Source organism: Giraffa tippelskirchi, chromosome 1, assembly GCF_054371585.1.
Source record: "Giraffa tippelskirchi isolate mGirTip1 chromosome 1, T2T-mGirTip1v1.2.pri, whole genome shotgun sequence".
Taxonomy (NCBI): Eukaryota; Metazoa; Chordata; class Mammalia; order Artiodactyla; family Giraffidae; genus Giraffa; species Giraffa tippelskirchi.
In genome coordinates this window covers 74,351,383-74,376,067 of record NC_137275.1, presented here as the reverse complement: position 1 = coordinate 74,376,067, position 24,685 = coordinate 74,351,383, and the positions used below count along the sequence as shown (strand labels likewise).

At 37.5% G+C, this 24,685-nt stretch overlaps 1 protein-coding gene across 7 annotated transcripts; it reads left to right on the top strand.

Annotated features, from left to right (window-relative positions):
• The first annotated feature begins 85 nt into the window (after positions 1 to 85).
• Positions 86 to 24,506, top strand: PPM1K (protein phosphatase, Mg2+/Mn2+ dependent 1K). Of its 7 annotated transcripts, none has more exons than XR_014083120.1 (9): positions 86 to 289; positions 6,152 to 6,665; positions 7,811 to 7,911; positions 14,678 to 14,843; positions 14,993 to 15,137; positions 16,433 to 16,567; positions 20,634 to 20,846; positions 22,770 to 22,871; positions 24,030 to 24,506. XR_014083120.1 is itself a non-coding variant. In XM_081594116.1 (7 exons), the coding sequence occupies exons 2-7, from the start codon at positions 6,226 to 6,228 to the stop codon at positions 20,763 to 20,765; spliced, it is 1,119 nt and encodes a 372-aa protein (XP_081450242.1). In that variant the 5' UTR covers positions 86 to 289; positions 6,152 to 6,225; the 3' UTR covers positions 20,766 to 24,506. The 7 variants fall into 7 exon arrangements, 2 of the variants coding, with proteins under 2 accessions (XP_081450242.1, XP_081450251.1); XR_014083119.1 differs by lacking the exon at positions 86 to 289 and adding an exon at positions 973 to 1,084; XR_014083121.1 differs by lacking the exon at positions 22,770 to 22,871.
• Positions 24,507 to 24,685: the final 179 nt, after the last annotated feature.

The window sequence follows — 24,685 nt, the reverse complement described above, 5'->3', positions numbered from 1 at the left end:
GTCCTGTCGGAACCTGTGATTGGCTGCGACTAAGGGCGGGCCGCGGGCGCGCCGCCTCGTGAAGCGTGGGTTGGTTGGAGCTGCCGTCAGTCAGCGGGAACAGACTTCCCCTCTCTATCTGGCCCACTGCGGGCGAAAAATTCTCAAGTATTTCCAGCAGATTGAGCCAGTGGCTGTTCTAACTGCTTGCTTCAGAGATTGAAAACATCGGAGAAGGCAATCTTATTTACAGAAAACCCCTCTCCCGTCCTCCTAATTGAACATTTTCCAGGGATATTGCAGTCACGAGGTAAGAGCTTGGGGAGTGCACTTCATTTATCTGTTAACCGTTTACAATATTATTTACAGGAGGGGGCACGTCCCATTGCTCCCCATCCGCGGAATGGAGAGTAAACGGGTTCCTCAGGGAAAGGAGGGGAAATGTCGGTTTAATTTCTCCAGGCCCTTCAGTGCATGCCCAGCGGTCAGTGTCTGGGTTCGCTGTGCGCAGCTTTCTTCCCGTTTCGAGGTCTGGAGCAGCGTGTCGGGGCGGGGCCCACCTCGGCTGAGCCACCCGCTGCTGGCATTTTCTGCGGAGACTTGACGTTCCGCCTGAACTTGGCCAGAAGACTGGAGGCTCCTGCCGACGAGTGTGCTGGACCGGGATGGAAGGAGGGAATGGAACTTGGAAGGAACGATGGCTGGCGTGCTGCAGTCCATAGGGTCGCAAAGAGTCTGACACGACTGAGCGACTGAACTGAACTGATGGACGGGCGGAAGGGGCTCGCAGCCCGCGCTTCCCTTCCTCGAAGCCTCGAGTCCCCCACTCTCAGCCTGCCGGCCGCAGGATGCTGCGAGAGTCAGCGCCTCCTCGCCGCTGCAGCTGCGGTCGGGCTGAGGCAGACGTGGCGACACCCAGAATCTGTACGCAGGGAGGGTGATTGAGAGGCGGAGACAGGGCGGCGGAAAGTGCTGGAGGGAACTCAGCCATCTGCAGTGCCCGCGGGCTGCGCCGGCGGGAGGGTGTGCTTCCTGCCGTGTTTCGCCCTGGTCATTCATCTGTCACGACCAGCCAGCCAAGCCCAGGATCCCGAACTGTCCAAGGGTGAGCTTTTCAGGGGATCGGAGCAGAGAAAGATTCAGAGCCCTGGTTGGTGTCGATCTGAGGACGTGGGTTTTGCTTTGCCAAAACAGCACTGTAATCTCAAGGCCTTCTGGCCCTTGATGTCTTTTTTAGCAGCCACTGTCTGTAGATTAGAGATTTCACGGAAGGTGACAAGGACGAGACTCCGGGTGGCAATAGCCAGGGAATTTGGAGTCTCTAAAGCTCCACTGGCCTTTCTGAGCTTCAGATTGGAAATGTGCAGCAAGGCCTCTTCAGTCTTTTGCACCCCTTTCGCCTGTGCGGAGGAACGAATGAGGCTGTCGGCGGTTTCAGAATGAGTAACTAAGGTGACAGATTATAATGGTCTTGAAAGATAACAGTGGTGTCTTAGCCTAGGAAAAAAATACTCCACTGTGTAATAAAATATATCAGTTATAATTTTTCAAGATCTTTTTTTCTTGCAACCTTAGTCACTTTCTATTGACCACCAACACAAGCACCTAGTTGACTAGAGTCTTAAGAGGAAGAAAGAGGGGAAAGATGTTAGTGATGTAGCATAGAATGTAAAGGAAAATTCTCCTTTTTTAAAAAAAATATTTAAATTTACTGAAATTTAATGTATAGATGTCAACATTGTATTAGGTACTATAGAGGAAATGAAAAATACACACTTTATACTTAGTTGTTCTGGAAAATTCTTCTTAAATGAAGGTTTGGAACATGGTTCAGTGAGTTGTATCCATGTTAACTGAAATGTTTTAAAAAATATTTATGAAATTAGAATAATGAATACTTTTCATTGCTCCCTTGTTCTTTTCTCTGTTTGCACATCTAAACATAAGTTCAGGTCAAACATAAGGGGAGTCATTCGGGGTTTCTCTTGTTGGTTTTGTTTTTTCCTTCATTTAGACTGTACATTTTCTTTCCCTTCCTCCTAGCAGGGTACTGATAAAGAGGATACTGGGGTCCGAATTTCCTGAGATACATTCTGGAGTTTTCCATAATATTTGAATTTATTGGGATAAATTGGTTGTTTTTTTGTGGAGTCATTAAAGAAACATTTTAAGAATATTAAAATTACCTGTGTTTCCACTGTGGAAGTTATTGATAATGAAGATAACTGAGTGCCACTTTATAATGGGCAGATATGAATACTTCCTTAAACATTTTTGCTAGAAATATAAAGCTAAGCAGGTTTGAGCAGTACTGATCCTTAGAACTCCTGAGTAATTTTGGGATGTGCTTAACATGACGTCCATGAACTGCCCTTTTGACCTGCTTTCAGCAGTCAAGAGATGTTTAACTCAGATCCCAAGTGCACCCTCCTGCCAGGGACCGTGAGTGCCTCCCTCTTCCAAAAATACATTTGGCCAGCTCTGAGGTGTTTAAATCATTGCGGGATTACAAAATTGGAATAAGATGAAAGTATAAAATTGGCATAGCAGTCTTGTCACGGTATATGTGGCTGTTCTTCACCACTACTGCTATTATTTTTAAACCAAGTGTATACCTCAGAAGTTTACCAAATGCATTTTTTCCTTTTCCTGATGCTTTTCACCTGAGATTTCCTACTCTCAGGCTGTGACTTTTTACCAGCACTCTTTTGTGGAATCTCAGTGCCTACTCTTGTGGACTCTCAATTTATTTCATTTAACCCTCTTTTCTGAGAATCCCCCCGCTAGTCAATATTATTAAATCAGGAGTCAACTTTGCTCAATAGAGTTCTGTGTCAGAATCTGATACTTTAATCAGGTTAACCAAAGCATTGAGTTGGAGGAAGATAAAGCCCTGGTCACACAAATGAATGTGAAAAAGGAAAGTATTTTTGCTAGTAGAATATGGTGTGCCGTGTAATGTGTTCTCGGGCTCTTAGTTCATTTGAATTTTGCTTTGACATTTTGTGTCTTCAAACAGCTTTCAAGCAGAATTACTTGTGCCCTTTGACACTTTTGGGTTACTTTGACTTTCAAAGATTGAATAAAACTGTTAAAAGGAAAATAAGCTAGCCTTGATCTCTGATTGAGAGACTGACTTAAAGGGTTCCTGAATAACTATTTTTGGCTTGCAGAATGATAAACACATGCCAGTTTTTAATTCCTCAACTGACAATAAAAATATTTTTTAGGTATTTATCAATTTGTTCTCAGCTCTTTCTGTTATAAAGAACACTGATGATTTTTTTTTTTTTAAGGCTTTGGTTTTTTCCCCCACATTATAAATTCTACCTGCTAATCAGGGTTTAATCATTTCCATTGGTATCTGGAGAGCTAGGGGAGGGGAGTGGCAATAGAAGCTGGTTGGTAGTTTGAAGCTCTGAAGGAAGCTTCTTGATGTGTAAGTTTAATTAAGAGTTATTAGTTAGCTTGGGAACAAAGTCCTCTTTGAACTATTTCCTTGGCAACGTGGAGATTAGTATGATTTCGTTATACTGCATTTGGCAAAGGAGATGGAACCACTTCTTTAGACACTCCTTTGCTTGCATAAGTGATGCTGACCTAGTTTTGTAAACTGGTGAGCTGGGTTATGCTTCATATATGCCAATAGCTGATAATATGCCTTAAAGTAAATATTTTCCTGTGACTATTCTGCTTACTTTCTGAGGTGATTGTGCAGATAAGGAATGAGGAAGGAGGCCAGGTTGAAGACTGATTTTTGTTTATGTAGGCTTAAAGAAACTGCTCAACCTGCATTTTTCATTCTTAAGTAATGTTTACAGTAGATGCATATTGCCTGATGTGAATGCAGCTCTGTTCATTTGGAGGAGAGAGTAAGAAATGACAAGAGTATCCTAGAAGAGCTGCAGGGAAACTATTCAGTATTTATTAGTTTGTAATTCTAGAACTCTTGTTTAAAGTACATGTGTAACTGCAAAATGACCCAAGGCTGAGTATGGTATTCATGCTTTCAGATTGAAGCCAAAAGAAAAATAGTACTTTGCTAATTTCTGGTGTACTCTTTGAATGTGAATGTTTTCTGATAAACATGTTTCATTTTTCCTATAATGCAAAGCTGCTTTGTGAATTATCTCCATCAAGAATTAGTACTTAGTTCTCTTACTTGCAAGATGGTATTACACTTTGAAAGTTCTCTACAAGTTCACCTTTATTTGACACAGTTTTTGTTTTTGAATAAAAATACAACCTTCAAACAGAACCAAAGGAATAAACTTCTCTTTTTATTTTGTTAATGGAATGCATTGTTTCTCTTTGATACTTGATAAAGAGGTATTGTGTCTCCTCCGCCCCCAATAATGTAAAAGAAGCAAGTTTCAGACTTTAATACATGATGTTAGCTAAAAGGCCAAGAAGGAGCAGTCTCCTAAGTCTTTCATGACCTATTAATTATTTGGGAGGCCATCTTCGTTCTAAATTCTGAGAAGGCTGCGCTCATATGTCTTCCATTGCTTAGATATACAAGGGTGTTCTTTGGAACCTCATCCTTTCCTTCTGTTTACTTACTGAAAGGACTAATGGCTCTTCCTATACATAACTAGACTGATTTCCAAAAATTTATCTGAAAACGATTGTTTAAAATCTGTAATACATTTTCTTATAGATGCACTCAAGCTGGGCTTTTTTTGTGTGTATGACTGTGCCATTTGGGGAGATACATTTTTTTCAAATTCATTTTTTATAGAGAAATAATTCAAACATACAATTAAGAATAATATAACACCTGTATACCCTCCACTGGCATTATCAAATCTTGATATTATGCTATTTTTTCAAGTTGGTTTTAAAGTAGCAGAATGAAATACTTTGGAGATGAATTTCTCCTTAAACCTTATTTGTATGGCAAATTGCCAGCAACACAGTCCTTCCTGCAGGGGTATAGGAATTCCCCCAGCCAACAGCCAGGGGAGGCATTCTGATGAGCCGCAGATGTTAATGTAAATGCATAGATCAGTGGCTCATAAAAAGACTGCTTGTCATAAATGCAGTTTCCCCTAATCCCTGAGATCACACACATCAGAACTACGTTTTCTTTGTGCCTCTGGTGGGTGTTTGCGTGAGCCAGTTTATATTAACCAGAGTAGTAGAGTATGTAAAGTTCAATAATTTGAGAAACGTTAAAACAAACAGAACTGATATCCTAGATTGTATCCATGCTAAAACTTGGGCACTCTCTGAGTACAGAACTATCATAATGTTAGGTAGTTAGAATAGGAAAAAGGAGTCCAGATTGGTGTGACTAAAAGACAAAGAAGGGAAAAGCCCGGAAAGTAGAACAAAGGAAGTTCCGAGGACCGGAGTGAGGACCTCAAGTAGAACAAACAGCACTCCTGGTTAGCCCAGTTTACACAGGGCAGGCCTGGCAGGAGGAGAAAAAAAACATATGAAAAGTGGAACCTAAAGGGCTGGGGGTCTCTCTCTCTTCTCTTTGTGTCTTTTGGGTCGGCATGTATTTTCTTTTATTTTCTAAATAAAACTGAGCTGTAACACTGATCTGTCTGAGAGTTGAGACAGTCTGTCCAAGGGCTTTAACATCCGTCACTTCAAATTTTTGTTGTGATGAGACAGAACCAAGGAAATTACACACTCCCACAACAATAAATATTCTATTAACCAGTTTTTTTTTCTAATTTCCACTCTTGTAAGAGACTTTGTTATTGTTAATATTTGCTCCGCCTTTTCTTCAGAGCAATGAAGTTGATGAAGGGAAGACTATTTATTTACACCTGTTTTGTATATTCTCCCTAATCAAAAGTGTGGGCCTGCCGGACTGCAGTTCAGCATCACCAGGGAGGTGGTCTGAAATACGGCATCTTCAGCACCACCTAGCAGACTGAATCAGAATCTACATTTTAACAAGATCCCCAGGTGATTGTAGGTTAAAGCTGGAGAAGCACTTGTTCTATGTGATCTGTGCACACTGTCAAATTTTTATAGAATTTAAACACTGTGAGTGGGTGGGGTAGGTAAATCGATTCATTTTTGTACCACTATTCTCAGGAGTAGGCTGTTAAGTGCCACTTTCTCTACAGACTTCATTCTTGGTAATATCTAATGATATATCAGTTGTATTTGAAATTACTGATGGAGTGTCTCTGTCTCTCTTTCTACTCAGTTGCATCATTTTTCTGGAAGGCATCCCATTATTGTTCCATTGACCTTTCTCTCATTCCTGAGCTCTCTGGAGTTATGTCAACAGCTGCCTTACTTACTTTGGTAAGAAGTGGTGGGAACCAGGTGAGGAGGCGAGTGCTGCTCAGAGCCCGAGGGCTGCAGGATGACAGGTGGGTGACGCCCACGTGCTACAGCTCCACTTCAGAGCCGAGATGGTCTCGCTTTGATCCTGATGGTAGCGGCCGACCAGCCACCTGGGATAATTTTGGCATCTGGGATAACCGCCTGGAGGAGCCAATTCTGCTGCCGCCCAGCATTAAGTATGGCAAGCCAATTCCCAAAGTCAGCTTGCAGAACGTGGGCAGCGCATCGCAGATTGGCAAACGGAAAGAGAATGAAGATCGGTTTGGGTTTGCTCAGCTGACCAATGAGGTCCTGTACTTTGCGGTGTATGATGGCCACGGCGGACCTGCAGCGGCCGATTTTTGTCACACCCACATGGAGAAATGCATCCTGTACGTACAATGATACAATGACTTTCACCCTTTGCAGTTTGCCTTATCCTTCCTGTTTAAACTTTCACCTTTTGGCTGAGACAGCCACTGTTAAGGTAGTTATTTGACTGCTTTCATACTATTGTTTTATGAACAAGCAGTAGCTCAAGCATGCCATTAATTGCTGATGAGTATTACCATTTCAGAAATGTGTATGTTTTAACCACTCTCTTGGTGAGAGCATTGACCAGAATCTACAGCACTTGTGATCATTTCAAGGGAATTCACATAATAAAGTACATGATCTCATATACTATGAGAATCTATGAGAAGCACTTACTCCTCTCAGTGCATGGCACTTAGTGCTTGAATAAATAGTAATTATTCTTTCAAATGGTATGAATAGCTTTAAATACTTGTTGAAAATAGCTTTAGATGATTGGCAAAAACATGGAGAAAATGCTTTTAATGAGGGTGTTTTGGAGCTGTTTAAAAAGTTTATTTACTGCAGTCAATATTAACGTATTTTTGAGGATCACACTGCTTCTAGAATTAAAAGAGGGGAAGAACATGTAACAGTTACGACCATGTGACTGTTGTTCCCAAGCATAATTATTCATACTGTTCATCAATTGATTTATGTATATCTTGCCTTACTCCACGAAAGAACTCAGCAGCTTAATTTAATACAAAGGAACTCTTGACCTCTCAGGATTGTGATGGTGAGGATTAATATCTTTAGACTGGAGACTTAGGCTTTTATTTTATTGTTTTTAGAACTTATCTCTGGGCCTGATTATTTCTCAATTTGATTTATTAATATGTGGATCTTAAGCATCTGAAAGGCTTCCCAGGTGGCTCTAGTGGTAAAGAACCCACCTGCCAATGCAGCAGACTTAAGAGATGTGGGTTGGATCCCTGGGTCACGAAGATTCCCTGGAGGAGGAAATGGCAACCCACTCCAGTATTTTTACTTGGAGAATCGTATGGACAGAGGAGCCTGGTGGGCTTTGGTCTATATAGTTGCAAAGACTCTGACACCTAAGCATCTGAAAGGCAAACCTTGGAGGTCCATTGTATGGAATGACTCTGCTAGCTGGAGGGACAAAGAGGAAGGTGGGAAACGTATTGTAAAGTGATTGGCCTCTTTTTTTCTCTCCCTGAAGGGATTTGCTTCCTAAGGAGGAGAACTTGGAAACTGTGTTGACCTTGGCTTTTCTTGAAATAGATAAAACCTTTGCAAGGCACGCCCACCTATCTGCTGATGGTAAGTAAAACAATCTCATTCCTTAAAGTCCTGGGGAATTTGGGGTAAGAAGGAAACAATTTAAGCCTTTCAGGGGTGGGAATTTTAATGTTTATTGTAAGGATGCTTACATTGAAAATGGCTTTTTAAATAATCCAAACTAGGGGTAGTATCTCACATTTAAATGAAACATATTAGAGGTTGTTTCAGAAATTGAAGCTCCAAAATAGATCTGATGTTGAATTTTGATTTTAAAAAGACTAAACATTAAAAAAAAATCTATTTGATTGTTCATTTTATGAACAAGAGGCCTGTACTATGAGAGGGTTTATTGCTTTTGTTTTTTAGAGGAATTTGATGAACGACTACTGAAATTTGCTACAGGGTAATCTCAGAGAGTAGTTGTCCAGACAAGGAAATTACTAGTTGGTCCTCAAAAGGACAATGGTTAATATGTACTACTTTGTGAAATTAGAAGGAAGATATTTTTTCTTCCACTTCCTAAAAAAGCTTGATCTTGCAGCTTTCCTATGGTAACTAGTTGACATTTTTGTTTTTATTTGTTAAACACAAGGGTATGACAGCTGAATTTTAGAATTTGTGTACTGGATGTCCTTATATTTTGAAAGAAAAATGTCTCTGATTTTGAGTAAATTTATTAAAACCATTTCACAAAAATGTAGCTAATGTTTTCTAGTTAGCTGGCTCCCAAATTTATTGCTTATAATTTTTGAACGCTTCTACAGCAAACCATTAAAATGTGTGCATATAAACCTCATAACTGATTTTAAAATGAATCATGCAATAATATTCATCTGTCTTTTGTTCATCCTCTTGTTTAAAGGAGGTCAAAGCTCACCACAGCAATGTTAACTTTGTAATTTTCAGTTGGAGTGTGTAGGGCTGGAAATTCTCCCCAATTTACAGATAAGGAACTGAAACTCGGAGAGAGATAAAAGGTCAGTTGGAGAGTTAGGGCTGGGATTTTCCTGGCACTCACCGTGGCCTCTCTCATGGGCATATTTAATGATGAGTATTAGGATGACTCTAGCTAGGATGGCTTCATTTACCATCTTAAGACACTTTCCTCCTCTTTTTCAAGACCTTTATCACTGGCATACTTCTCCGAAAAGCTTTAGAGTCCACTCTCATTGTTCAAGGATTTATTTTCTCATTTGTAGATTACTTAGGTCCATTTTTTCTTTTTCATTCCTTTGGATGTTTTCCCCCTTCCAACTGGCTCCTGAGCTTGTGAAAATAAGAGTTGAGAGAGGGTAGATTTTAGCATAAGACTCTGTTCTTTTTCCTAGTGGGTAAAACATATGCAGGTGAAGAAGACATTAAAACACTTTCTTATAGTTTTCTTTTCATAACTCTGAATATTGGTATGCTCTTATTTCATTTATAAGCAGGTCGGCTGTATCTCACACCATGAAGTTTATCGGCCGTAGTGCAGGTGGTGTGCTCAGCTCTTGTGTAAACAGGTAGAGCTCATTGGGCAAGGTTTTCAGAAAGGAATGTTCAAGTATATCTTGTAAATGTGGCCAACAATAAAAAATCATTAACCTTTCATGGGTATAGTCAGCCCTTTTGTGCAGGATCTAATTGATAAAAATGCTTAAAACAGTGATAGATTTAGTTTAAAATGTGAGAGGACTCCTTTCATTTATGAAATAATAAATTACAGTTAAAGGGAATTTTGAATTTAGGGAGAGAATTGATCTAACTTGCTATCTGAAAAGAAATATTCTACAGGCACCTTTCTCACATCAGTTTAGCAAAGGAATGAATAAAATAGTTCTTCATTTCTAATAATTAAATGAAAATATGTTCATTTAAACTTAGTTCCTCTGTCATAATTTTTGAGTTAATGATCTCAGAACTTTCATAAGATATTCTAAAGTTTATTTTTCATTGAATGGCAATTTGCTTACAAGTATAATGGAGCATGACAGAATGATGGTTAGCATACTACTAAAAGAAAAAGAAAGGATCTATTATGACATTGTCCTTCTTGAATCTTATTTTGGATGTATTCTTATAGGTCAATTAGTCTCTGTGGTTTTTTTTTTTCTAAATAAGAATTTTGAGAACAATTTTGTAATTTATTCTTAATCAATTGCCAGGCTTTCAAAGATTTCAAAAATTGGCTTTTGATATTTGGGGCTTATTTTATCAAATATACTAAACTTTTCAATTTGTGGATTTAAAAAGAACATATACCACTTCAGATTTCAAAATCATTATTTAAATTAAAAATTTTTTTTTTCCTTTTTAGTAGAACTGAAGCAGTATCAGTATTATAAGAGTAGATAATATTCTTTTTGGCATTGCTGTGGGTAGGACCAGTGCTAGTTAAATAAAATTGTGAAGAAGTACAGTTTGCCCTCTCCAATTTCTTTCACCTTTTCTTTTAGCATCAGCTCCATTTGTCCTCACTGAACCCTTTCTGTGAGCTGCGTGAGGGTAGGGACCATGGCTTATTCATTTTTGAAAATTTCTAGTGTTCAGCATCCTGCATGGAGTCTGAAAAGTACTCAATAATTATCTGGACTAAACTGATCTCCATTGCTTACCCTTTATCACCAAAGTAATTATAACTTATAACTTGACTATCCTACAGCCAATTTAACTAAATTATTTAATGTATATATTTTAATGTGTTACCACTTCTGGGGGGATTTGAATTTTGAGTAAGGAAAGCTGAAAAGAGATTGGTTAAACCTCAGGAATGAATCACCAGTGGTGGAATTTCAGGTAGGGAGGAGTCCCCATGTCATGTCTCAAAAGAAAGTGAAAACAATAAGGCGAAAATAAAACATACTCATCTTTTTAAGACTCTCATCTAAAGCTGTCATATCTGCATAAAATACTTCAAGCTTTCTCAGTAGCATTTAAAATATTTATTATTTCAGTTTTAAATGAGGGTAGTTGGAGGAGAATAAAATCAGAATACCATTTATCAAGAAACAGCCCTTAAGAAATTGCTGGCTATCTTTATTGATTTGTTGTAGATGCATTTTGAATTTACCCTTATTTACAAATAGCTAATTTCATCATCATCTTTGAATATTTTGTATTCATTTTATACCAGTCATGTGTATTTTTATACTAATGAAATCAGCCAGTAAGTTCAAATGATGTCTGTCCCATTAGTTTATTGTTTAATGGACAAACTGTCACTTAAACCAGATGGTAGAAAACTTAGATGATATCCTATATATCCGATAAACTCTTTGAAGTGTTTCTAGATTACTTAAGATTTGAAAGCAACAAAGCTCCCCAAGAGACAAATGGATCAAAGAGAGAAGACGCTCTGACGTTCAGAGTGGGAGACGTTGGTGGCAGTATTGTGAGTCTTGTTGGAAACTTCCCTACTCTTCGTATTATTTGATCTCCTTATGGAAGAATTAAACTAAAAAATAACCAGTATGAGAAATGCAATGTGTTTGATTACCCTTGTTATGTTGGAGGCAGCCAAAAGCAAAAAAATAGGGACAGCATTGGAGAGATACTCTTATTGTGCTGTTACTGCTTCAACTCTTTCCTCTGATTTAGTGTTTATGATTCATACATATCTAGAACATCATTTTAGTAAATATTGAAACTGTATTTGTTTATCCATATTTTTGACACAGTTGAATATTTCTGGGTGGGGGAGGTTATACTTTGAAAAGTACAGCTTGATTCTTTATGTTGCCATTCAAATCTTGATCATTTTTTCTTTTGATACGTTGACCTGCAACACTAGGGGAAAGAGAGAGCTGCAGAAACTCCCATTTTATGAATTACATAAAATTGTAAACATTCTTCAGCACTCAAGAGCCTTACTAGCTTTTATTTAAACAATTAAATTGTTCATTCTATTCAGGAAATACTGTCTAGATCCTAAAATCCCTGCATTTACCATTAACAAATAAGCTACTCCTTGTATCTGGTATAGGAGGTGCTTTGATTCCTTTTGATCTATATTTTAATCCTAGCAATTTGGTAGTATACTGTAGTTTACATCCTCTCTAGTATGCTTGTCAGATATGAATTATTCAGTGCTCTACCCTTGAATTTCCCTTTTGTTACTGGGACAATTCTGATATTGATACCAAACAAATTTACAGTGTGTTTTTTTCAACTCAGTAAAGGTACTGATTGACTGTTCAAGACTAATTGGCTGAGTCTGTGTGTATGTCACCACATATGTGTCTTGGTACACATACATTTGTATATGGGTTTTCCTACCTTGGGAAGACACAAAACTAAGAAGTGTTCATCTGTGATGAAGAAAACAGACTCAACTACAAAATACCATCACCTTGGTCAAACTGAGTTTCAGAATCATTGACTTGGCATCTCCTGGAATATTATGTAGTTTGCTATTGAAAATTTTACCAAAATAAAACCCCTTCCCCTTATTTTGCAGCTCTTTCTCTACCCTCCCCTGTGTTGCAGGTTTGTAATGTTTGAGCACAATTCCTGGGTGAATTTCCTATTTGCCTCTGTGCGTGTTATTTGTGGCAGAGAACTGTGCCTGGTCAGCAGCTCTAGACCTGGAGCCCGTGGACACTATATGCTGGGCTTCAGTGGAAAGAGAGATCTGCTTAATTTTGTCCCAGGTGAAGGAGTCCAGCGGTTCCTAGCCTGGACTACTGGAAGGTTCCCACATCCTCTTTGTCCCATTAGTTGAGATGACTTGCAGTAGAAAATGTCCAGTGAGTGTTAAGAACTTATTGAAAGATGTCTTAGTTTTATAATTTTATTGTTAAGGAAGAAAGTGAGAATTTTTACTCCCATGTTAAATGTTAAATGAAACTAAATGCTGATTTAATATTTATATTCTTAGATGCTTAGCAAACCAGAATCAACTGTTTAGAAAACTTTCCCATAAATCCTGGGATTTTGGAACTGTGAAGTTGGGTTGGTTAAAAACTCAAACTCTTAAGTATCTAGGTGGCAGAGCCATGGATTATAATCCTAAATGGCTAAATCAGAAGTTTTTCATTTATAAAGTATTAACTCTTTTGAGGTAGCCAATTAAAAAACACTTGGGGAAAAAAAAAGCTGCCCCTTACATTTTAAACAAAGGAGAGGAACATTCAACTCCCTGGACAAGTAGCATCTGAGTAAATGCCTATGTTTCTTAACAGGCTCCTCTAATCGTTTGAAAAGATTACAGTGGTTCAACTGTAAAGATTCCCTTATATAATGTTTTATGAAACTCACAACTTAACATTTGTAATATAAACATCACTGATACTTACACTAAAACTTTTGTATTGTACAATGACAATATATAATCTACTTTAGTATTGCCACAATGATATTACTTTGGCACAGCAGTTCCAAAATCAAGAGATAAATGGGAAGATAGTGCAACTATAAATGCTACTTCTCAGTAAATTCAGCATGAATATAGGAGATTAAGCAGGGTTTATTCATTTTTTTCCCATTTTACTTTTCTGATTAAAGCAGGCATTTTAACACATTGTTTGGAAAATATATACATATATATATTTCCAAATGCGTTACTGTTGTTTTAAAAATTGTCTTAAAAAAATTGGAAAGACTGAGCCTCAGTCAATAGCATTTCATTTTTCTTAAATCTGCCTTTGAAGTCAAAATCATCTTTAGATGATCACCTGAATATTTTACTTAGATGCTTTAAAGAATTAACCATGTTACTGAAGATAATACCTGCTTTAATGGTTATCTTTTTAGATTTTTTCAATTTGCTTTACTTTTTAGTCTATTTTCACAGTATTCTCTCTTTGACAAGGCTCAATGCACCCTCAAAAATTTCAACAAGTAGTGAAGAACTTAGGTCAGACAATTTAGAATAAACTAAAGAAAGATGCAAAAATGCACTTTGAATTGGATGAAGGAAACAGCGATGACCTCAGGCCAAGCTACATATAATTTTGTTATTGGTCATGGGAAATTAACATTCTTGGAATGCTCTGGGCCCAGGCTGTGACCACAGGAGCAGCACTTGGCAGTACTTTCCTGCATTTGGGTATAGACTGATTGTTTCAGATCCTGCTGGAACCAAAAGTGTTAACTATACCAAGTTTATGGGAAACTAGAATGAATTTCATTCCCTGCCCTCCAGATTTTCTCCTAATATAATGATGGGGAGGACAAAGGTAATCAAGAAAAGAATGTGAACCTTTAACCATTTTAGGATTTCTTTTTTTTTTTTTTGGTGAACATTTGTAAAATTAAAGCAGGTACAGAAGGAAAGAATATAAAATTCGGTTCTTAAAGAGCCAATGAAACACTTGACATATCTTGCTTAGCCTATTAATTGATAATACTTTCATAGGATGGGGGTAAGAAATGGAAGAAAAAAGCTGAGTGCATAGATTACAGAAAAGTTGGCTTGCCTGAATGGGCTCTGTAGACCTGAATCACTCTCCCTTATTAGCCAATCTAATTAAAATGTAGTACTTTTAATCCTGACACCTGATGTACACACAAAGATGTCAGAATGATAAATTCAAGTGAGTTCTACTTTATATAAATAGAAGCCATTTGGAGATAGTGATGCATTTTTTACCAAATTAGGTTAGCAGCTTTTTCTGTTTGCATAGAGCCTTGTTACTGAATTAAATACTTCTTTTTCTGCATGTTCTTACTTCCATAGTTCATTTGCATTTTATTTGCATAGCTCTAGTTAAATTAGAATGATACATTTCAGCATTAGTTTAACATGCCTGTGTTTTATTTTGTAATAAACATTCCAGATCCAATCATTTGATTGTCACTGACTTGTACTCTTCTTCATCATTTGCAGCAACGCTTCTGACCTCTGGGACTACTGCAACGGTAGCCCTATTGAGAGATGGTATTGAACTGGTTATAGCTAGTGTTGGGGACAGCCGAGCTATTTTGTGTAGAAAAGGAAAACCCATTAAGCTGACCATTGACCACACTCCAGAAAGAAAAGACGAGAAAGAAAGGTACCACTTCCATTGATTGATCTATGAGGATGATATGTATATAGTTCAAAATAGAAATAAAACCTTGCATTTTAAACTGACTTCATGCTTAAGTTGAATCCTTGGTTTTCTGGATATCACATCATAGTCTTTTAACTTTTTTTGACCAGGATTAAGAAATGTGGGGGTTTTGTAGCTTGGAATAGTTTGGGACAGCCTCACGTGAACGGCAGGCTTGCAATGACAAGGAGTCTCGGAGATTTGGATCTTAAAACCAGTGGTGTGATAGCAGAACCTGAAACAAAGAGGATTAAGGTAAGAAACGACTTGCAAACGCTTGCTACACAGGCAAGGAATGAACCCAGGATTGTCTCCAGCTGCAGGCTTTCTTCGGAGAAGGCAATGGCACCCCACTCCAGTACTCTTGCCTGGAAAATCCCATGGACGGAGGAGCCTGGTAGGCTACAGTCTATGGGGTCGCTAAGAGTCGGACACGACTGAGCGACTTCACTTTCACTTTTCCCTTTCATGCACTGGAGAAGGAAATGGCAACCCACTCCAGTATTCTTGCCTGGAGAATCCCAGGGACGGCGGAGCCTGGTGGGCTGCCGTCTATGGGGTCACACAGAGTCGGACACGACTGAAGTGACTTAGCAGCAGCAGCAGGCTTTCTTGGAAGCCTTAATTGAAGCCTCTATGACTTCTAAAAAGAAGTGATTAATATTAGGAAGGAAAGATAAACTTTTCAGACTAAGTAAGCTACTACTTTCCTGGCCTTATGTATGATGAAATGTTGGTTTTGTTTCATCCTGCTATGGAATTTGCCTGGAAGCCTGGTTTTGCTGCTCTTCCTTACCTGCACCTCATCATTCAGCATCACCATCATTTGGAAGCTATCCTGACTTCCCTTCTCCACCAAGCCAGAGAATCACCCCACCTCTCTTTCAGGGACATCTTCTGCTTGCTACTAATCATTGTCCCCCTTACACTACACTTCCCCCAGCATACACCTAGTGGTGAACTGATACTTTATCTCTACAACTCCCAGCCTGCTCTAGTACCTCGCACATTATATATGGAGGTAGGCTCCCAATAATGGCAGCAAATGATTGTTAATTTATTGAACAGTTTTATGTCTTACAGATATCTCACTTATGTTCATTTCATCTAGCAAATACTTATATAGCAGTTCACAACGTCTTGGGCTCTGTTCAAAATAACCACTCCTACCCCCTTTTACAGAGAAAACAAATCTGGAGCATATACAGTTCAACTTACCTATGTTTTCCGAGCTGAAAAATAGAGGTGGGCTTCACACCCAGGAGGTCTGGCTTCAGAGACTCTTAGCCATTACATTAAGCTGCCTCTCAGCATTTAGCTATCTGGCTTCTTCCTCCATTGTGTTTCTAAGTAAATGTTAGGTTTGTCCTCCATGATTGATGCTAAATGTTGCTGTTTTTGCCCTAAATGCAGACCTGTTTTCACTCTGTTTGTCTAATAGTTCTGAAACACAGATGACTACTTTGTAAACAGATAAAATCACTGAATTATGAAGATTATTCTAAGGCCAAGTCTAGTTTGTAATTCTATATGTTTGGTTCTGATTGCAGCTACATCATGCTGATGACAGCTTCCTGGTCCTCACTACAGATGGAATTAACTTCATGGTGAACAGTCAAGAGATTTGTGACTTTGTCAATCAGTGCCATGATCCCAATGAAGCAGCCCATGCAGTGACTGAACAGGTAACACCGCAGAGCCTCTGCTAGAAAAAGCCCCAAGTGGGAAGGACAGGACAAAGCCAGGTGCAGGTCTTGGTGCAGCCAGGAGGGGGCGCCACTGTCTGGAGATTTCTTTGAAATCATGTGTTTTAGCTTTCAGTATTACAGTAAATTTTACACTTGACCCCATAGTATTAACAATTAAAAAATTTTTTTTGCCGGTTCTCCCAAGTAGTTAAGTAAAGTTAATCTATCAATTAAATGAGCTATGTTTATTTTTGGCTTTGTACCTATCTTGAAATGTTAGTAACATCAATAGTAAATTATAACAATAGCAAGTACTATGTGTCAAACACTTTTCTGTTCATATGTATTTAACTCATGTAATCATCACAGTAACCCTCTGAGGCTGGAGCTAGAACTAAGTCTTCTTTACAGAGGAGGAGAGCAGAGGCACTGTCACATTCCAGAACTGGGCTTCAGATAGCTGAGCTCTCAGTCCAACCACTAGATCATTTTATTTATTTATTTATTTATTTTTATTAATTTATTTATTTTAGTTGGAGGCTAATTACTTTACAATATTGTAGTGGCTTTTGCCATACATTGACATGAATCAGCCGTGGGTTTACATGTATTCCCCATCCTGAACCCCTCTCCCACCTCCCTTCCCATCCCATCCCTCTGGGTCATCCCATTACCCCAGCCCTGAGCATTTGTCTCATGCATTGAACCTGGAATGGTATTCTGTTTCACACATGATAATATACAAGTTTCAATGCTATTCTCTCAGAACATCCCACCCTCACCTTCTCCCTCAGAGTCCATAAGACTGTTCTTTGCATCTGTGTCTCTTTTTCTGTCTCGCATATAGGGTTATCGTTACCATCTTTCAAATTCCATATATATGCATTAGTATACTGTATTGGTGTTTTTCTTTCTGGCTTACTTCACTCTGTATAATGGGCTCCAGTTTCATCCATCTCAATAGAACTGATTCAAATGGCTGAGTAATATTCCATTGTGTATATGTACCACAGCTTCCTTATCCATTTGTCTGATGATGGACATCTAGGTTGCTTCCATGTCCTGGCTATTATAAACAGTGCTGCGATGAACACTGGGGTACATGTGTCTCTTTTAATTCTGATTTCCTTGGTGTGTATGCCCAGCAGTGGGATTGCTGGGTCATATGGCAGTTCTATTCCCAGTTTTTTAAGGAATCTCCACACTGTTCTCCATAGTGGCTGTACTAGTTTGCATTCCCACCACTAGATCGTTTTAAACTAGACTGCTCCATGTAAACATCCAATATGAAAATACGATGGTTAAAAAACATACACTGTGGCATAATCAACTTCTTGTTTTTAAAAATGGCTGCATGAAAACAAATACAAAAAGGTATATGGATGAGTGGTGTGTCAATGTGCCAATTAGAGCCAAAATTTGGAAGCTAGATAATATCCAGTGTAAAAAAAATGTAAAATTTCCATGTTTTAATATTCTATTTGGATAGATAGCTCTTCTAAGTTCTAGCCATCACTAATCATTAGAGGCACACTTTAACTCATACATACAGCTATTTTTGCATTCCCAATTTTTACATTTGCAATCGGGGAGCCAAATTTGGCCCAGACTTTTAAGTGCTAACATTTGGAATTAAGATATAAGATCTTACTTAAAAAGCATTATTTACTTGAAAATAGATGGATAAGCATGAGTTATTCACTTGGTAACTATATATGCTCATGAAATTAAGAAACAGCCCAATTCTTGTGTATGACCACTTCTTTCTTAATTTTAACCACTTGTCTTAGATATGTATTTTCTAACTTACCAGGGCATACTACCCCTCATCAGAGTACTATTATTTGTTTAATGCTTATCATAATCAACTAATTTAGTTTACATTTACTTTTCCATGTTTTAGAGGGAGCTCTGTAATAAACATTCTATATATATTTGTGCATATCTATTTCCTTCAGATATTACTTTCTTAGGTTAAATTCATCAAAGCAAAATTGTTAGGTAAAAGAATATACAGCATTCTGAAGCTTTTAATAAGCTTGTCAAATTTCCCTCCAGAAATACTATCCATGTTATACTTTTCACTAGCATGTTTTATAGTTTGTGTTTTTCCAAATTCTTATCATAGGTAATGTCTTGCCAATTTGATAGGTGGAAAAATCAAATTTTAGTGTTTTAAATTTGCACCTATTTTCTTTGTTAGTAAAGCTAGCCATTTGCACAGGTTTACTAGCCATTTGTATTTCTTGTCTGTGTATAGCTTTTTTCCCCATGATCTTATAGGCATGTTTGTGTTCATGGTTATTGTAAGAACTTCCTATATATTAAATATATTAGTACTTTGTCTAATATTGCAAATATATATTTTTTCATCTTCTAATTTGTTTGTAAAACTTAAAAAAAATTTTTAGAAGGTTTTTATATCACATATTTTTATCAGTCCTTTCCTTCTAGTTTTGACCTCAACCTGTGAGGTCTTTTGAAGTACATTTGCTGTTAAATATAATCCCAAGCACTCTTATCTTTTTTGATTATTTTTTTCTCTTTTTTGTTTTTTAAATTATAAAAGTGTGATAACACATTTACAGAAGACTTGGAAAATTCAGAACAAAGTTACATATATATATTATAATTATTTTCTCAATTAGATAAATTAAGATTTTTAGTTGGAGTTTCAGTATCAAAGTCTCAAAAAGTAATAGAATAAATAGACAGAAAAGTAGAAGGATATAACAGACCTGAAAAGCACCATGAACCAATTCAACATAATTAAGATTAATACAATTTTTACACAACAGCAGGATACAAATTCCATTCAAGTTCCCATAGGCCATAAACCAGGAGACACTGGATATATCCAGAGATGTAAAAACAAGGTGCAAAAATTTCATGGTCTAAAGGTATTAAAATCATATAGAGTCTGTTCTCTTATCACTGTGGAACTACAGACTATCATTTGCTGTTTGCATTTGTTCCTAAAGTTGACTTGTAATTCTACTGTAGGAAGTATAGTTTATGCCAATTTTCCATTTTGTATGGACCATAATAAACTATCTTATAGTTTTATATCTTTGTATACTTCCATTTCTTTTTAATTTTTAAAATTTGTTTATTTTTGGCTATATCGGGTCTTCATTGCTGCACACAGGCTTTCTCAGATTAAAAGTCTGATGCTCTACCGACTGAGCTATCCGGGCTCCCTTTACAGGCTTTCTCTAGTTGTGGTGAGCGGGGCCTATTTTTCATTGCGGTGCATGGGTTTCTCATTGGAGTGGCTTCTCTTGTTACCGAGCACAGACTCTAGGTATGCAGGCTTCAGTAGTTGCAGCATACAGGCTCAACAGTTGTGGCTCATGGGCTCTAGAACGTGAGCTTAGTAGTTGTGGCAGATGGACTTAGTTGCTCCGTGTTATGTGGAATCTTTCTGGACCAGGGATTGAACCCATGTTCCATGCACTGGCAGGTGAATTCTTATCCACTGTATCACCAGGGAAGTCATCCATTTCTTAGGTTATAATTTCTTTAAGCTAAGTTCCTAGAAGCAGAATTGCTAGGTAAGAGCTAACACTCTCTGAATCCTTAACCTTTCATTCAGTTCAGTTTAGTTCAGTCACTCAGTTGTATCCAACTCTTTGCAACCCCCTGGACTGCAGCATGCCATGCTTCCCTGTCCATCACCAACTCCCGGAGCTTGCTCAGACTCATGTCCACCGAGTCGGTGATGCCCTCCAACCATCTCATATGTGTGTAACCTTGCATTAGTCCCTATGCTAAATGCTTTATGTGTATTTTCTTCTTCAGGAGCTACATATCTCATACTTTATTAGTTCATTGGTACAATTTGCCAAAACTGCTACAATGGTATATACTTTGGGTCATTAGTTATCCTGTCACAATCTAAAAAACTGTGGGCATTGATACCTGGGGAAAGAATCACAAACCACTGTGAAATAACTTGTAACTGTGTGTTAAACCAGTTTGGCCTTCCAGGGAAAGGCTGATTTCTTTTTCTGTGGATCCTGATTTCCATTATTCATTTCTTCCTTCCTGCCATACCTTGCAGGCAATACAATATGGTACTGAAGATAACACTACTGCAGTAGTAGTGCCTTTTGGTGCCTGGGGAAAATACAAGAACTCTGAAATCACCTTCTCATTCAGCAGAAGCTTTGCCTCCAGTGGACGATGGGCCTGACTGCTTGCTGGGACTTGGAGTTTCTATGCAACAGTTTGTCACTGAGTGTATCAAGAAACTGATTGATTTAAAAAGTCAACTGTAAGTGGTGACCCTAGAACTCACTAGACCAGTACATAAATCAACATAAACTTAGTAACCATCTACATAGTAGTTTTTCGTGAGTACCTGTGATATTTATGTTCAGCTAACTGTATATATTCAGCATAAATATGTGGAATTCAGATACTGTGAGTGAGCCTCTGCATTGAGTGAGCAAATGATACATGGTTTTGGTACACTTGCTGAGTGATAAATTTCTAATTTTTAAAACTTTTAGGCAGCTGTGAGCTGCTTTTGATCATTTCTAATCTTTATTCATTTAACCAGGTTCTTGCCTTCAAGTTCTTCAAAACTAGTCAATATTTTGACGGCTACTCAATGTGTTATCTGCAAGTGTTTACTCTATTTTGTATCCTGCATCACTTACTGGTGAACTTAACAATACAAAAGAAATTAATTTGGCTAACATGACACTGTTAAACTGTATACATATGTACTACAGTGCACGTACATATTTCAGCTGTGTCACCACGTCTCTCCTATGTGTGGTGTACTAAGTTGCTTTAGTTATGTCTGACTCTTTGTGCCCCTGTGGACTGTAGCCCTCTAGTCTCCTCTGTCCATGGGATTCTCCAGGCAAGGATGCTTGAACACGTTGCGGTGCCCTCCTCCAGGGGATCTTCCCGACCTAGGGATCGAACCTGTGGCTCCTGCATTGCAGGCAGATTCTTTACCTCTGAGACACTGGGGAACCCCAGGTCTCTCTTGCCCCTACTCAATTCATTCCTGTTTTTCTGTTGTTAATATATAGCTGTGACTATTCATTCATATCAGAAAAGGATGTCCAATATAATAGTTCTTTGGTCAAAGCTATACAAAGTACATCTGATGGTATCAGATATTTTGTATGAAGTTTCTATTTGTTTAATCCTAAATTTTGTGTTTTGTATATAGCCTGTTTATATCACTTTTTGTATACAGTAAGCAAGTCGGATAATTTGTCCTTAAAGATAATCCCACATTGACTGATAATTGCTACAGACATAGCTTGAGGTTTATGTCTTCTTTTTCTAAGACTCATAAGAAAGAATAACTCTTAAAGCATCTATTTCAGCTTGCTATGTAATTTAGGGGTATAAAACTATATTTCCTTATATCTGTGTATAAGTTTACTGTTAAAATGTGAATCCCTACATACGTGTATGGAATTATATCAGCAGTTTATTTCTGCAGACAGTGTAAATTTGTTGTGTGTAGCTGTATGTACATATGTATATTTTGGACTAATGGAAAATGAAAGGGAACAATCTTTCATAGCTCCTTCACCAGTTAGCTGTAAATTACTGATACATTTATCTCTAAGAACTCTTGACAAACTGAGGGAAGTTTTGCAGTGGAGAACCAATGGTTACTGGCAGATAGGTTAAAAATTATTGCAGGAGATATTTTGTGGTAGGTAACTCACGTGGAAAAACCTAGGAACAGAACCAGCATGTTGAAGCTACATTGTTATATGGTAATTTGCATATAAAATAATAGGATGTGAGAAGAATGCTTAAATGTTAAGAAAGATGTGGAGTTTTGTTGTAGAAACAAAAGAAACACCAAAACTTTAAAGTTGATATAATTTAAACTCAGTTTTCCAGTTGATGTTTTTTTCTTCTTTAAGTGTTACTCAAGGCTTATTAGAAGGAAGAGGGCACAATATATTCACATCTTCTCACCTTTTGGGGAATGGAAGAAAATAAATCTTGAGCTTTCCTGTCTGTATTAGTTAGGAATTACCACTTTGGAAAAAAGTGGTATGGGAATATTTCAAGTTTTTTTTTTTTTTTCAAGGAAGTTTGGTAAAAGAAAGGAAAATATTACAAGAAAGAATATGGTCTTCTATCTGTTGCCTGGAAAGTGAGGAACCAAAGCGGTCTAAGAAAGCTGGAAAACTTTCTCGCTCTTTCTGTGTAGGGCCCTGGGACATAAACATGGAGGCTACATTTAGGAGTATGAAGGGTTTCCAAACTAGGAAGCTAACAGAAACTCTGAAGCACAAGATGACCTCCTAAAAATGTAGGTTTTATTTTTGTTTTGAATTCTTCATTTTGCTATTCCTCTCTTTTACTTTAAAAAAACAGAGATGGGAGTGATGTTGTCAAGTTCAGAGGTCTAAGAGTCACCCATCCATTGGGTGGATTGCCAACTGACAAAGAAGAATTTGTAGACTGCATAGGCCTTGGTCTGGGGTGGAGTTTGCTCTGATCCACCTGAAAAATTTTAAAACCTGAATCTAGTCAGCTTTGACTACAGCATAAAAACATACTGGTTTGTTTTTTAAGCCACAATGTTGAAATATAACTTTTAGATTATTACAACCCATAAAAGATAAGCATACATGTATTAGGCTTCTAAGTCTATTACTGAAAATTATGCAAATAATGGAACAAAAGGACTGTTCTAAATAGTTTTTTTAGTTATAACTGTGAATTTGCCATGTGGCTATTACCATGTGGTATAAATTATATTAATGTAATTAAACTTAAATCAATTGTATTTATGTTTGCCTTTCATTTATATGTAGTATATAAATCATCTTTCTAAAATGTGTTGCCAAACTTTATTTGCCATCATTGATTTGGCAAAATATTCTTAAAATCATTGTGATTTTTCACAAGTATAAATTAAGTACCTCATATATTCAAGTGTAAATGGAATCCTGTTTTCTATCAACCATTTGCTACAGACCCTTGGGTTAAGTGCTTCAAAGTTTTATACATTTTTTCTAGAGAAAAAAAGAGTTTCGGTGGAATCAGTTTTGAATTTCTATACTCTATGATGGGAACATTTCTCAAGTTCCATTTTAAAAATTACTTACTTTGAAGAATTGTTAGCATGTAATTTAAATAGAAATTATTTTTTCAAAGTTGAATTTTATTTTTTTAATGAATCTTGACAGAGAATGAGTAGGCCTATGTTAACTTTTCAGTATCAAACAGGACATTTAGTTTCCTTTCAAAGAATGGACAAGGATTAAATTTCATGGTAATATGATAGACAATAAGAAAATGCTTCAATGTGGGGTGGGGAAAAGGATAGTTAAAGTTCAGTATTGAACCCTTAAACACAAACACTTACTTGTATTTTCCTTTAGCACTTCAGTTGTTCATATACCTGCATCTGTGGAAAGTGACATAAAATCTTGGTTGGGTTACATTTTATTGTATTTATTAGGTTCACTTCTCTGGATGAGTTCAACAGAAATAAAAAGTCATCTCTTTAGAAGCCAAACTGTGATGGTCTGCCTGTTCCTTTTGGCATCTGGAATGAGACCGCCTGACTCTCTGGCAGCTCCCCTTGGTTGTTAGATTGTTGAAACGGCCCGCTGATGGTCCTATTGAGCGTTCCAGGCTGTGAAATCATCATGTTGTTCCATCTCCAAGAATGACTCATCCTTCACTGGATTCCTGTACAGAATTTAACAACTTGCTGTGTCCCAAGTTAAGTTCTGCCAAAGTGCTCTTGTGTACATTGGTTTTATAATTTACTAAAGTACTAATTGGGTGTATAGCACTTGTGTAGTGTGTTGATGTAATCGCTGCTTTGACCATTGTTTTGAAAGTATGAATTAGAGTGACTGTAAGCATACTAAAATCATATCACAGTGTTTAAAACATTTAAATAAAGTACATGCATTAAACACTTTCAAAATCCAACTGTGTTTGTTTGGCATCCACATCTCCAATATTTGTTATGTGGCCCTGTGAACACTGATATAAAGGAGTCAATGAATGACTGGAAATTTTTTAGCAGCCGAATTCTGCCTGTTTGCAAAATTAACATGAGAATCTTTGAAAATATTATATACACTTATATATTCAAATCTTTTT